General features: G+C 28.7%; 1 protein-coding gene across 1 annotated transcript; it reads left to right on the forward strand.

Moving 5' to 3' along the window:
* Positions 1-215: 215 nt before the first annotated feature.
* Positions 216-3950, forward strand: LOC133781757 (uncharacterized). Its single transcript, XM_062220831.1, has 4 exons — positions 216-445; positions 1228-1628; positions 2221-2267; positions 2391-3950. Exons 2-4 carry the CDS (start codon positions 1313-1315, stop codon positions 3339-3341), a joined length of 1314 nt encoding a protein of 437 aa, XP_062076815.1. The 5' UTR covers positions 216-445; positions 1228-1312; the 3' UTR covers positions 3342-3950.
* The last annotated feature ends 11556 nt before the right edge of the window (positions 3951-15506 follow it).

Genomic DNA, 15506 nt, shown 5'->3' on the forward strand with positions numbered 1-15506 from the left:
TTACACCAAATAAAAATAAAAAAATTCCCCAGTTTCCGTCGCGAGAATAAATAAATAAGTAATTCTTGCTTTTTTTTAAAAAAATAAAAATAAAGCGTCGTCTAATATTCCCACCACCAGCAAACGACGTCAAATCAAAACGGCGCCGTTTGAGCAGAAAACGACACTGGTTCCTGACTGCGTTTTAATTTTTAAAGTCATCTTAAACGACTTTACTTACTCCACTTCTTCTTTCTCTCTCTCACTTTCTCTCTCTTCTGCAACCCAAAAAAGAGCAGTGTCTCTCTCTCTGTCTCTCTAAAAAGCAGCCACTTTCTCTCTCTAAAGCTTTTCGCTCACTCTTTCTTTCTCTCCAAGCGCCAGAAGCGTGGTTCTAGATCGAGTCAGTTCCTGGTTTTCTGTGATTTTACTCGGAAGGTCCTTCGGTCATGGCCATGAAAATTTGGTAACTGATTAATATAAGAATATATATTAATAATTATTGTTTTTTTTTTATATATATATTTTGTCTGTTATACTTATTATTAATAATAATAGTATTTAGGGTTAGGTTTTTATTGGTTGTTTTGTGATTTCGAATGTATTTGGGGGTTTTGACTGAGAAATCTTCTTTGCGGCCCTGAATTCCGGATCTCCTTCATACTGTCTTAGAGTTTCTCTATTTTTAGGGCCTAGGATTGGATTGGGTCAGTACCTCACTCTTCTTATGTTTATCAGATTTAATCGATTTTCAGGTCCTGTTTCTAATTCTGTGCAAGAAATGGTTGTTGCTGTTTTCCTTTTCGTTTTTGTTTGTTGTTAGGGTTTTCGGTGGGATTGTACGTCTGTCGGTCGGTTGGTCGGTCCCCATCCATAATAATGTGTGTTTGAAAAACTAAGTGAAAAGATATATGAAGTGGTATATATGTATTGGTTTATTTCAAAGTAGGAGGGTTCCTTTATTTTGACAATTATGGGTTCATTTGACTGGTAAGCAATGCATGTGTTGACTACGGAATCGTATTGTTTGTTCTAATTGAATTTATATTCTATTTCAACTGCAAATAGGAAAGGATTTGAGACCCGTGACTCGTTTTATATTGGGAATCTTTTATCTTGAGCAATTAGGTTTATTTTATTGTGTTCAAATCATTGTTTATTGTGGTGATTACGGGAATTTGAGAACCTACTGCTGGTCTGCTGGTCATTTAAATTGATGGGTTCGTTTTTTTTATTGCAATTTTTCAGAGGAACTGCTTTTGGGGTGAGAGAATGCGGAGCAAGAGGTGAGGTTTTATGATTAGAAGTTTAATTGTGGTGTCAATTTTTGAGCATGGGGGCTGCTTGTTGTGTGGCTGTTAAGGAGAAGACTATAACAAATGGGTCGACTAGTGAAATTTTGCATCGGAACATTCGATGTTCCCCAACATGGAGCTTTCGATGGGATCATAGAGGACGGGTTGCTGGAGAAGAGACTTCAATGAGTTGGTTTTCTGATGGGGTCAGCAGGAATGATGGATCTGAATCTAAATTTGAATCAGCATATGTTTCAGAGGAAGGAAGTCCATTAGAACATTCTCGAAGGCGTACATCCCAGAAGTCCTCATTTTCAGAGGGAGCTGCTGGGCATTCAAGAACTCCTGCCTCAGGTAATTTCCTAGAATTGCAGCTACTGGCGAGGGAACTTTGCTTAGTTACGTAGATGCCAACAAAAAGATTATGTGTAATTCCATATTTGAAGTTATATGAATGACCAAAAACAACACGTTTACACATGATTGTGTTCAACTAATAAAGCTTTCCATCATATTGCTTAATATTTACTTTGTTTTTTAATCGTGGGCAAATAGTCTCATATTTGTCCTGATTCCATTTCTAATGTTAATTTTGACATAGTAACAATAAATAAACCGCTGTTTCTTAATATGTTTAATCGTTCGTTTCTTCTAGTGATATTGGATAAATTGCCAGCTGCCTTTTTATTTTTTTACTTGTCAATTAAATCAATTTTCCTTTGCACGTTTGCCTAACTTTAGATGATAATTAGGCAACACAATTGCTTTCTGGTTTTGATGCTTGTTACTAATTTATCTTTTCCTTAAACTTTTAAATAATTTTATTTGGTAATTGAACAACTTAATTGCGTTGTGCTTTTGAAGTTTTCAAATTTGTAAATGTTGATCTCTATTATGTTGTAATATTGTGATTTTATCTGAATTTTTCAATGTATATCTATGGCAGATAAACCTATTAGAAGGAATGCTTCAATGGATGCAAGTCTAGAACAGGTACATTTATTACCAGCTGAGGGAATTTTTTTTCCTTGGGACTTTGTAGTGAAGGTTATCCTTTGCTTGTATGTTTTCATTTTATGTCTTTTTTTTGTTCATTTGTTGGGTCCCGTCCTGCAGCCAAAGGAGTTAACTGAATCTCCTACAGTCTCGTATCCATCTCCTGCAAAGTTATCAGTTTCATTACCATCTACTTCATCCTTTGCTGCATCCCCTTTGTCATCCCAAGGACAAGTTCTTCCAGCCAACTCAACCCCTTCGAGGTGGCCTCGGCATTCTCCTGTACATCAGCTGTCAAGGCAAGAATCTGACACACAAATCCCAGGGTTTAAATCACCAAATAGCTATTCTGTTTCTGAAGAAAGGGCAGCTCTTCCCTCTTGGAGCAATGAATCAACTAGGGGCTCCCGAGGAGGGTCTTCAGATGGTTGGTCCATGAATGCATTTTCTGAGCTCATGGCTAATTCCAATAGAGAAAGGTGGTCTTTTGATAGTGAGTCATTTGGTTTTAACCGTGAAAAGATGACTAGAGCTGGTAGCCGAATTTTAGCCTCTCCTTCTGCTGATTTGCAATCGTGTGGTGTTTGCTCAAAGCTTTTGACTGAGAGATCTTTATGGAGCAGCCAAAAGATTATTGCTTGTAATGAGCTCTCTGTTGTTGCTGTCTTAGTTTGCGGTCATGTTTATCATGCTGAGTGTCTGGAAAATATGTCACCTGAAATTGACAAATACGATCCAGCTTGTCCAATTTGTACTTTTGGGGAGAAACAGACCCATAAATTGTCAGAGAAAGCAATAAAACATGAAATAGATTCAAAGGCTAAAAACAGGAGATTGAGGAACCGGGTTGTGGATCTTGACGGTGATACTGTCGTGTTTGATCAATCTAAAAGCAGTGGAAATCATGGAAAAGGTCCGATAATGGCATCCAGTTCCAGCATGAAAAGCTCCCTGGGGAAGCCTTTTCTGAGGCGCCACTTCTCATTTGGTTCAAAGAGTGCTCGAGCCCTATCAGATAACCATGCTCCCAGAAAGAAGGGTTTTTTCTGGGCCAAATCAAGCAAGATGTGAGCTATACTTGAAAGCTTTTTGTGGGAGGTTAGCATCTCTCTTCTCCCACACAGTATTGCTTACACCAGTAGATTAAACACAGTAGAGATTCTTACTTGTTGCTTGGATAATTAATTAGTTCACACGCGTCGGTATCTTATTGTCCCCCTCGGCTTTGTTGGGAACTGAGCTATGTTGTTGAGCTAAAGTTATGATTTTATCAAAGTTTACAATTGGTCAATGAGACCCGAGATTGTGAAGAATTCAGAAGTCATTTATTCATCTCTGAAAACAAGAAACAAAAAAACTTGCATTAGCTTACAAACTCAGAATTCAACTTGTGGGACTACACTGTAAAGTTTGTTCGAAAGAAAAAGAAAGAAAAAGTATTCTATAGAAGAAACAGTTCTTTATTATAGTGGGGGAAAACCAAATGAAAAATGGGTCTTAAAGTAGAGAGTTGAATCGGTTTTCATGGGATTTGTAATCTCATTCATGTATGTATATATATATATATATATTAATTTGTTTCATGCCCGCTCACGCATGCATGATCTTTATTAAAATGAACCTTTTGTGTAGGTCATGAACCTTTTGACCAAGGACTACTAAATATGCCTTTTCTATCTATGTTTTGTTTTCTATGGTTTGCCCATTTCATGCAATGATCACTATCTAAGATTACTCCAACTAGTTCTAGGCTAGTGCATTTGATATGCCTTTATTGTTTTATTCCACCTCTGTGTACTTTTTCTGATTTTTGTTTAATAAAATGGCACTTTATATTAATCGATTTCTTTTGTTGATAGAGAAAATTTTGAACAGGTACAATGTCAGGACAAAGATTTGTATTAGTACTCATAATTTTATTTTATTACATCCAATTTATGGGTCAATACAAATAATAGAGAGAACATAAATAGTACATGTGGTTTCGTTCTAATCTTTATGATAGATAATAGAGATGTAAAAGAAAAGAAGGTTATCTACAGTGTGGTGGGGTGTGGTGTGTGTAACCACACAAATCTTAAATAATGATAATTATTATTAAATGGTAGGCCAAAGCAATAGTCATACTCTTAATCAGTGCTATGTATCTTTCCATAAATGACACGCGTACAAACGAAAAAAACAAATAAAACTGCCTATTAATTACCCTAAATTAAATATATTTTAAATTCTTTAATGTTATAAGTCACCAAACACTACTTGGTATATTATAAATGGTTGAATTTAATGTATTATAATTTAAAGTGTTAAAATATTTAAATTTAATCACTAGTATTAAGATACACTTGTTTGATTAAGTAATAGAGCTGACCTCTGTTTTTCTGCTTTATCTCTTCTCAATTCTTCATTTTGTATTTTTCCTCTGTTTGAACCGGTATACTCCAATTTTAGTAGAATTATTATCTTAATGCCTTTCTTCTAGATTGAATTATTTAAAAAAATAAAAAATATATTTAAAGAGCTTTTATTAATTTTTAACTTAAAACTAAACAATTAATATCATTATTAATTTATTTATTGAAAACTAAGAAGGAAAATAAATAAAATAATATTTTTAATGTCTTCAAATTTTAGGGTTTTAATTAATTAAAATTATTTAAATATTTTTTAGGGTTTATACTATTTCGGTCCAGCTAGATTACCTACTTAGAATGTTTTGTTTAAGAAAATTCTATAAGGGCCCTTTAGTTATTTACAATGATAAAAATATTCTTTTAATTAGGGCAACATGTTACAGTTATATGACTCGAAAACGATATAAAATAAATGTGCCACCCGAACATATTTATTATAAATCATTTAGCACGTCTAATAAACACACCAACTCATTTAAGTAAATGTTTAATTGAAGTGTAGATGCAAAGCTTTGCACGTCCCATGTGTGGAGGGTTGTGATTGTACAAGAAGAAGAAGAAACACTCCAAGAACGTAAAAGTGAAAGAGATAATTATAAATTATATATATAATATAAATATACACAGTATAAATGAACAATTTTAATACTAGTTTGATCCTTGTATTTTTTTCAAATACCTGATTGACTCTTATGTTTTGTTAAATGACAATTCAGTCACTGCGTTTTACAAAATTGATGACAATAGTATCTTAGATCCGGATCCGATTTTAGTCAAAATATTTTCAAATATAATCAAGTCTATAGTACTATTCTAATCCATTTTGTAAAACATAAGGTCTAAATTGTCATTTAACAAAGTACAAGAACTAACTGCGTATTAAGAAAAAATACAAGGGCCAAAATTGTATTTATTAATGAAAGAAACTTGTTTTTTTTTTCTTTATAAAACGTTAAGATATAATAATACTAAGGCTTGTTTGGCTGATTTCTACTTTAGCTTTTATCTTCTTGCCAAGAAGATCTTCCTTAAAATGTTGTCGCAACTAACTTCTTTTAAAAGAGATTTTTTTTTTATATAAATAAAAACCAAAATACATTGAAAATCCAAGTAGATTTAAAAGTACTTTCAAAGCTTGAAACGCCTAAAAATGGCTTCCAAGTGTTATTAGTATAAATGATATGGGTAACAATATTTATATATGCAGTAGTTATGTTTCATAATAACAATACTATCAATTATGTTAATATATATAGATAGGGAGCTTCTTAGGTAGGGGCATCACTTTTGTCCCTATCGGTAGGGGCATCTCTTTTTTCAATACCTAGAAAAATGATAACTCAATTTTTTTTATATGACGACACATGATAGTTATAGTAGACACCCGCTAATTTTTGGAAAATTCTGAATAATTTACTGTACTGAAATCATAATTCAAATAATTTATTTTATATGCATATAAAAGAAAATCAGACAGGTGTTAGAATTTATTAAACCCTAAATTTAATACCATAAATTATTATGAATTTTTTGGAAACTGGTAAAATGTATGTTATAATTACAATGTAGATCATATAAAACAAAATTTGAGTTATAAATTTTCCACTTGCCAAAAATAAACAAACTCCTATCTATATATTTACAAAACTATCTCTCTTTACCGACTAGAAAATACCTAACTAAATTTAACATAACAAAAACTCTCTTTCATTCAAAAACATCCCTTATCATGTCATCCTACGTATGTTTTCATAAAGGTAAAGGATTTATTACGAAAAATTGATGATGAGCTTTTAAGTTTATGAATAATGAATATATTATAAAATAATAATTTATGTCATTTTCCACTTGTTATATGCTAGAAACTTGATTTATTATTTCAATTAACCAAATTCTGCCAAATTGTTGACTTTGTTTATTATTTTTTTTAAGAATTAACTTCGAACTAATTGGAACCTAATTTTATATTTAGTTCAAAACTAAGTCAAAATTGTTCAAATTATATCCAAGCTAGATTTAAATCATGTCATAACTATATTCGAATCTAGATTGAACCACCACTTAGTTTGAATAGATTTGAACTTTGTTCAAATTATAATATTACTTGAATAGGTTTGAACCTCATTTGATCAAAACTAGTTTGAACCTATTCGAATGAGGTTCGAACTTGTTGAACTATGTTACCATTCAACCAGTTTGTGAAATCAATGAATAATTTCATCAAAAATAATAATTTGCAAAAAATCCGCCTAAAAAAATAATCTACAAAGATCAAAGATATACATGACTATGTTCTAAATTATAATAAAATATATAATCAAAATTTTCCCTATTGTTTCCTTGTGTGAAAACCCTATTTATAGTTGTAAAACGTCATATGTGAATACATATAGACATCGGATGGCAGGAATGAGAAGCTTCAATCGCGATGAAGGGTGCTTGACAATAAAGTTCAATCACAATGGGGGTGGCAAGAAGCTTCAATAGGCGAGCACACTTCGACAAATTAATGGTGACACTAAGCTACAGACGACAATGATGGGTGGCCCTAGGGATAGAGGGAAACTGGGTCCAATGGAGGAAATTGCCCCCACTAGATTTTTTTTTTTTTTTTATAAATAATATATAATATGTATTTGAAAAAAATTAAATATTATATATAATGGGGCATGGTGCAAAATGACCCTTAATGGTGTATGAAAGTAAGTAAATGTTCATGTTTTTAATTTTGTAGTAAAATAGCCTAATCATCTCTTTAATATCACATATTACCAAACATAACATTTAACAAGTTACTATTTTATTATAAATATTTTAATATTATCGTATATGTATATTAGTTTTGTTTAATTAATTTTTATTTTAAAGTTATTTTGATTTTTTTTCATTTTTTATGGGTTGTTGAATGATATACCATACCACAAAATATATATACTGAGTTGAAAAACAATATACTATCAAAACTTACAAAATTATTACTAAAAAATGTATATACTATGATAAAAAAGTTATATACTACCATTAAAATGTATATACCGTGATACAAAATTATATACTACCATTATGTATATAATAAAATAGAAACTAAATATTACAAAAAAAAATCATATACCATAGCACAAAAAATATATACACTAATTGGAAAATAATATACCAACAACCTATAAAAAACCTAAAAAATCAATATAATTTTAAAATAAAAACCAATTAAACAAAACTAATATACATATACCACTATATTAAAGTCATACAGTCCTAAATAAATTATAAAAAATGGCAATTTAGGTAATTAACAATGTAAAATGGTCATTTCTCTACAATTTTAAAATGAGGACATTAGCTTCTTGATGCATTTATTTTGGACCATTTCCTATAATTTTTCATATATAATCTATCTCTTATTGATGATTTATTGTAAGGGAATGTACACGGTACATGGTTTTTTTGCCACTTAACTATTTATATGGAAATTTTACTTTATTAATAATTTTTATGGATTTTTTTTATAGTTTTTTTTACTTAGATATATGGCTTTTTTTTTTTTTTATTTCTCATGTAAATATATTTTACAAATCTGTAACCAATTAGTGTCGTATTTGTAATCGGTTATCTACTTTAAAAATTGTAAATTATTAATCAAGAGAGATAAAAATATTTATGTAAAATCCTATCGTTGTAACTAATTACTACTTCCTCAGTTTCACATTAGTAACCAGTTCCAATATTTCTCAGTTTTAAAATAACAACTAGTTATAAGTATGGAACCAAAAGGGAAAAAATCGCAAACTTGGAACTAGTTACAACATTTCTTAGTTTGAGAATGTTAACTAGTTACAAGTCTGTAATCAAATTGAAAAAAATATCTCAAATATAGCACTAGTTACAATTCTCAAACAAGGAATAGTTGTAACCACTTACAAACATGGTATAATCACTGATTATAGTTTTTATAGTGTTTTTGTTACCGACTAAAATTTTTAGAGCTGTGACCAGTTACAAACATGACACAATAACTAGTTACAATTTTTAGAGTGCCTTTCTAACTGATTATAATTTTTAAAGTTGTAACTAGTTACAAACATGGCATAGTAACTAGTTCTAGTTTTTAGAGTGGCTTTGTAATATATTACAATTTTTAGAGTTGTAACCACTTACAAACATATCATAGTAATTGGTTCCAATGTTTAAAGTGGGTTTGTAACTGACTATAATTTCTAGAGTTGTAACCAGTTACAAATATAACACAGTAATTGGTTCCAATGATTAGAGTAGTTTTGTGACTGATTACAATATTAAGAGTTGTAACCAATTACAACATTTCCAAGTTTATCTAGTTACAAACTGCAATTGATAGAAAAAAAAATTGTACTAGGATTTTTATTGTAACTGATTACTGTGACAGAATTTCAAAATAATAAAAATATCAAATCAAATGCAACCCAAAATTTAATTATTAGTCTCGATTATTTTATTGGAAATATAGATTGAGTAATACTAATGTTGAATTGTAAATGACATATGTACCCTACTCAATTAGAAACTTTCTCATCAAAATATACTTCATATATAAAAGCATTGCAGTGACGTTGCTTTGCTCATAAATATATCTTTGTCACTTTCTTTATTTCTCTTCGAAAAATTATCGATAGCTTTGTCTTTTTAATTGTTTGAATTTATTTTTTGTCAAAAAACAAACATTCCCTTCTTCTTGACAAATCTTAGCTGAATAGGTTCCAAAATTTAAACAAGTTTGACACATTGATTTCTTTTTATATATATTTATAGGAAACTTCTAATGAAACGAAACCTTCTTTTCCCTATTAGTGGGGGTAATTTTATGTGCGTCTATCAACGATCAAAACGTAGGAAAAGGTGTAGGGTGCACATTAGTTACGGTGGAGCGTAGTGCATAAACACTTTAGGTATATATATATATATTTTTTGAATATTTTATTATAATTTAATACATTTTTTTTGAATCATTGAATGTTTCTTTTTAAGATAACTTTGTGTGAGTGATGAATTGCAGGCGAAATTGGGCAGGAGCAAAGGGCACTTTGCAAATCTAAACAATGAGCAAAAAATTAAGAAAGTCATCAAGAGAACTGGTAATATAAGCCCAAGTTTCTCTGTCTTGAAAAAGCTTAACATACATAAACCAAATTTCACAATTTCATCCAAATTTCTAGTCAACATGTATCAAAACTTGGAACTTGATTCCACTATAATTAAATGTTATAAGAGTTTATACTTTTTTTTACTCTGTGTTTTGACAAATTATTTTTTGGAGCCTCTGTTTTGTAAAATAGTTAAAATAGAATTCTAAACTCAATTTTGATGAAGAAAAAATTGAATATAACAACACAATTTTTAAGCCGAATAATGATTTTATTTTTGTTCTGAATAATTACTTTAGTAAATTATTTGTGATTTTAGTTGAGAAAACATTGACCAAAATTAGGTTTATGGTACTATTTTAACCATTTTACAAAACATAGGATCCAAAAGTAATTTATCAAAACACAGAGTCCAAACAAGTAATAGAACAAACACAGGTCCAAAAAAGTATAACCCCTATATTTTTTCCAATTTTTATTTATAACAATAATTTGAACTGAAGTTATTTTCCAATGCCTTGACATGATTTATAACATGAAGACAGCTAGTAAAACAATATGCATTACATGGTTGATTCTAGCAATAGCCCAGACAAAGAACTTTTCTCATATGTACATTATTAGGTAGCTCTGCAAAATCACAAATCAAAAGAGGTGAGAGGATATCAAGGAACAATGGAGGACGCTCTGCAAAGTTTATATAAAATCAAATGAATACCTTAGGTAGCTCACAGCTCAAATTCTATAGAGGCAGGTGAAAACTGGTATATGCAAACCAATGGTGTAGAAAAAACCAAACGTTCCAGCATACCAATCCAATCTTCGCAAACCAATGACACTTTGCACATTACATTTAATCTTCAACAATCCAATCTTCGTTTAGTTTAGTTTTCATTTAAAAAAAAAAAAGGTTTTACAAGGGAAATCAAAGGTTGGTCTAGCTAGCCAGAGAGACAAAATCGTGGGAAGTAAATAGCTAATGAGGTGTTTGGTATTGTTTTCAGAAAATAATTTTTAAAAACAAAGTTAAAAAATAAGCAGAAAATTTTTAGAATAACAAAAAGTTGTTTTCTATTGTTATCAAATTTTCTTTCCTAACTTTCTCACTTCTTATTTTTCATCATTTTTTCTTTCAAAGTATTTTATCTCATTATTTATTACAAATTTTTAAAATATTTTTCTCTTTGAAAGTATATTTGTTAATTTTTTATTTAAGATTTAAAAAAAAATAAAACTACAAAAATAGTTTTTTGTTCTCATTTCTGATAACAAAAATTTGAAAACAAAAAACAGAAAACAATAACAAATAGGCCCTAACTTTCTTAAGATTAAACCAACGGGTTTTGTCGTCAGACTTTCTCACAGTACAACTTGAAAATGGAGATATATGGAAATTTTCCTAAACTTTCATCCAAATATTTCGAAGAATCAAATACAAAAAAGCAAAACTAAAACAAAAACAAAAACTATTTCGAAAACCCTTTAATGGTGTCTGTTAAGAAAAAACATAAAAGGCCTGAAAAAAAATACATATAATCGTGTGTGGTCAGCGTTATATCATGGTAAATAAGCTAAAGTCCAAGATTTCATTTAAAAATACAAAATATGTTCCCACCCATAGGAACAAAACAAGTTTCCCCACATTAGAAGTTCCTGTATTTTTATATATATAGTCGTATAAGAGTGAAAAAAGAATACTTTTCATTTTTACTTACCTCCATATTTTGTTCTCTTGAGTAAACTAAGTTGTTTGGACATTCTTTTGCTTCATTATATGTGGATATAGTTAATGCTTAAAGTTAAAAAAATAAAAATTAATGTCACTAAACTATATTATTATTTTAAATTGTGAATTATCTGATTTGTTTATGGACATAATAACAAAAATTATATAAACTATGTAGTTAAGCATGTATAAAAAAGGGGCAGAGTATAGCTATATATGGGTGTATACATAAAGAAAAAAAATCATATAGGATTAGGAAAAAAAAAACTACGTACATATATAAAAAAAATTATGTAGAGTCTACTTATATAAGTGTAGTGGGCAAAATCTATCTACTTGATAGAAAAGAGTTCAACAAGTAGTCGGATTAGCCTTTTGGCCCAATAAATCAGACTGACTAGCCAATAAGGTCCAAACTCATGTAAATAGGCTCGCATATATAATAAACCATGCAAATGCCTAAAGCCAAAGCCAAACCCGAATCCGGATACGCTCAGTCAGCCAGGGACCTTGAAACAGTCAAGGCCCACACTACATTTTTCGAGAATTTCGAAAAGTAACTACTTGGAGCGAGTCAGACGAATCAGGAAAACGGAAGAACAACGGTAGAGAAAAATAATTATAAATTGGACCCTAAGGGGGGAGAACAGGGGATCGGATAATCAATACTCGATATACTCTCTCTTACTTCTCTCAAGTCGATCCCGTCAAGCGAATCGAATTAGTCAGACTGACCTGACCATATAGTCAAACTCTACCGTCACTTGACCACGAACTAGTCAGACTGACCTGACCGGACCGTCAAGCTCTGTCGTCATTCGCCCATCATTCTACCCATTCATTCAATATTATTTGCATTATTATTTTACTTTTTCTATTATCTTTAACCACTATCTGATTAACTTGAGTGTCAGAGTCCCTTTGGCTGACATCCCACCGGTGTTCTCAATTGAACTATCGCCTCCTTCTTTATTTTTGACAGGTTACTGGTGCCTGTTTGGTCAATTATAGGAAACAACCTCTACAATAAGTTTAAATGAGTCATGTCATTTTTTTTAACTATTTGATTTAATATTTTTGTTTTTGAATTCGCATATGAGAATGTGAATTTTTATAAAACTTAATTATGAAAAATAAAAATAATTCAAGTAAAAGTTATATATATATATATATATAGAAATACCACATTTATAAATATTAAGTATAAAATTTCATATTTAAAAAAATAGAGATTTTTTCTTAAATACATATATATATATTTTTATTTTATTTTTTTACTTTTTTACGGTTCTTAATTTTTTTTCTTCAAACATACGTACTTAAGTTTTTAAAAATACAATTTTCAAAATTTCATAATTACAAAAATATTATTTTAGGGAAAAAAACAAAAAAATAACTTAAAAACAACTCACTACATTAATCCAAAATAAACTAAAATAAAAAATAAAAAAAAGAATATATATATATCTATCAGAATAACTAAACATCAACAACAACAAAAAAACATAAAAACAGCATAAAAACAAATTGAAAACAACACAAAAAATAAAAAAAGACAAAGCCATAATAATATAAAAATTTCCTTAAAACTATAAAATTAAAAAAAAAAATTAACCGTAAAAATATAATTTTTTAACAAAATTAAGTATTTATGTAAAAAAAATTTTAAAAAAATTCTTCCAGTTTTCATGTTAAAAGATTATAAATAAGCCTCACTTTAAGAAAGCCCAACCCAATTGTATCAGCAATTATGCAATTTTTACTGACATACAAAAAAATAAAAATAAAGAATTTACTCAAATAATATCACATACATATACTATTTACATAATGATATATAATATATACTATTTTAATAAATGTAATTAATAATCCTACCAATTCGGCTACTTTCTTTATATATATATATATATATATATATAGACAATTCTTTGACAGGGATTCAGTTTAAGTCCTATTAGTGGGGCTCTCAGTATTCTCGATCCGTAAACAGTTTTCAGTGCAATTTTTTTTATGACCGTGTATATTGTAGCTATTTAGAGCATCCTACAAATTTTCAAAAAATTCCGAATAGTTTACAATACCAAAAACTAGGTTCAAACATGTTGTTTCCACTAGCATAAAAAAATTTAGTCACGCCAGCAACAACATGTTTGATACTTAGTTTTCGGTACAGTAAACTATTCGGAATTTTCTGAAAAATTTGCATGATGCTCTAAATAGCTACAATATACACAGTTATAAAAAAAAATCGCGCCAAAAGCTGTTCACGGGTCGAGAACACTGAAATTGAAAATCCCACTAGTAAAACTTAAAATAAAGCTCCTATAAAAAAATTCCCCTCTGTATATATATATATATATATATTTATATATATATCTAACTTACCATATTCAATCTTATAGGAAATAAATTAATAGATAAAATAATAATTATATAATATACAAAATATTATCTCATATTAAATGAAAATACACAACAAAACAGACGACATACCAAAAAAATATTTGAATCACCATCTACATATAATCTCGTATTGGTGGCATACCCTTAAAATAAAAAAAAATTACAGGTTTATCATTTGAAAAATATATCCTTCAAAATTGATATATATCTAGTATTAAAGCTGTTGTTGAGACACCATTTTTTTCCGACAAGGTAAACTTATCTCATTGTTTATATCTTTATTTTGGCATGAATATATATCTATGTTTGATTTATCGAGCTCATCTGTAAAACATATGATTATGTACTTTTGGAAGAAAATTTACTAGGTTTAAAATTGAAATCTTTTAAATAATTATTGGTCCGATCAACACATAGAAATATATTTTTCAATGTACATCGTTAAAAAACTAAATAAAATTGTTTATTTTGATAAACGTTTACATGAAAAACTGATTATGTATATTGTAGTATTGTTAAGAACAATTATATGGACTTATATAACCAATTAAACAAAAAAAAATTGTATAAATAAAATTGTTTAATTTGACAAACTATTATATAGAAAAATAAAAAAACAATTCTATTAAAAAAAGAATTATAACATACCCGTCTAACTTAAATATTTTTGTTTATTTTACTATAAAATGAGAAAAAAATGACAACGGTGTTTAATAATAGTATTATTGTCTAGAGCACTAATTAACTATGTACATGCTTTTGTGATTGGAAGTCATGCTCTAACTCACTAAACTTGTTTTATTTTGGTAACTCTTAATGGATTCGTGACTAATAATGTTTATTTTATATGCATCTTAAATTTTTAATTGTTGTTTTCAGTACTTTTAGGATGTGGATTGAATATGTTTTTTTTTTCTTTCTATTCTCCAAGTTGTTTAGTTTCTTAAAGTCCCTAACTTGATTAATATTTGTTAAGTAAATGTTGATTTTTTACCTGATATGTGATATTTTAATAATGTTTATTTATTCTTTAATTCTCCAAATTGTTTAGCTTCTCAGAGTCCTTAACTAGATTTATTTTTTTAAAATAAAATTTATCTTTTACTTGAAATGTGATATTTTTATTATGTTTCTTTTTTATATTCTTCAAGTTGTTTAGTTTCTCAAAGTCATTTACTTGATTTCTTTTTATTAAATAAATTTTTATGTTTTGCATAATTATTTTTATAATATTTATTTTTTTTCCTTTTTATAAATTGGTTGCTTATTTTTAGTTTAGTGTTTGTATTAAAAAATCATATATTTATAAACTTTAGTGTTATGTTTATTGCTTATTTTTCAACTTATTATGTGGCAAATGTTAAACACTACAACTAAAAAAGTTCAGACTTTTTTTTATAAAAATAATTCATTTTATATATTTTTAATTATCAAGTCATATTGCTCCAAAAAAATGCATATATCTAGGCAAATCTTTTTCTTTTGTATGATGTACCTTCGTTTGTGTATATATATATATACTAGATACAAATAATATTCTTAATTAGTTTTAAATGTATATTTTGTTAAATAT

Source organism: Humulus lupulus, chromosome 6 (genome assembly GCF_963169125.1).
Source record: "Humulus lupulus chromosome 6, drHumLupu1.1, whole genome shotgun sequence".
NCBI classification, from domain to species: Eukaryota; Viridiplantae; Streptophyta; class Magnoliopsida; order Rosales; family Cannabaceae; genus Humulus; species Humulus lupulus.

What these genes read in the sequence shown, in the direction of transcription:
- LOC133781757 (XM_062220831.1), top strand. Translation starts at nt 1,313, where the DNA reads ATGGGGGCTGCTTGTTGTGTGGCTGTTAAGGAGAAGACTATAACAAAT. An exon ending in TTCAAGAACTCCTGCCTCAG is followed by an intron (nt 1,629 to 2,220) that starts GTAATTTCCTAG and finishes TATCTATGGCAG; the next exon opens with ATAAACCTATTAGAAGGAAT. An exon ending in TGGATGCAAGTCTAGAACAG is followed by an intron (nt 2,268 to 2,390) that starts GTACATTTATTA and finishes CCCGTCCTGCAG; the next exon opens with CCAAAGGAGTTAACTGAATC.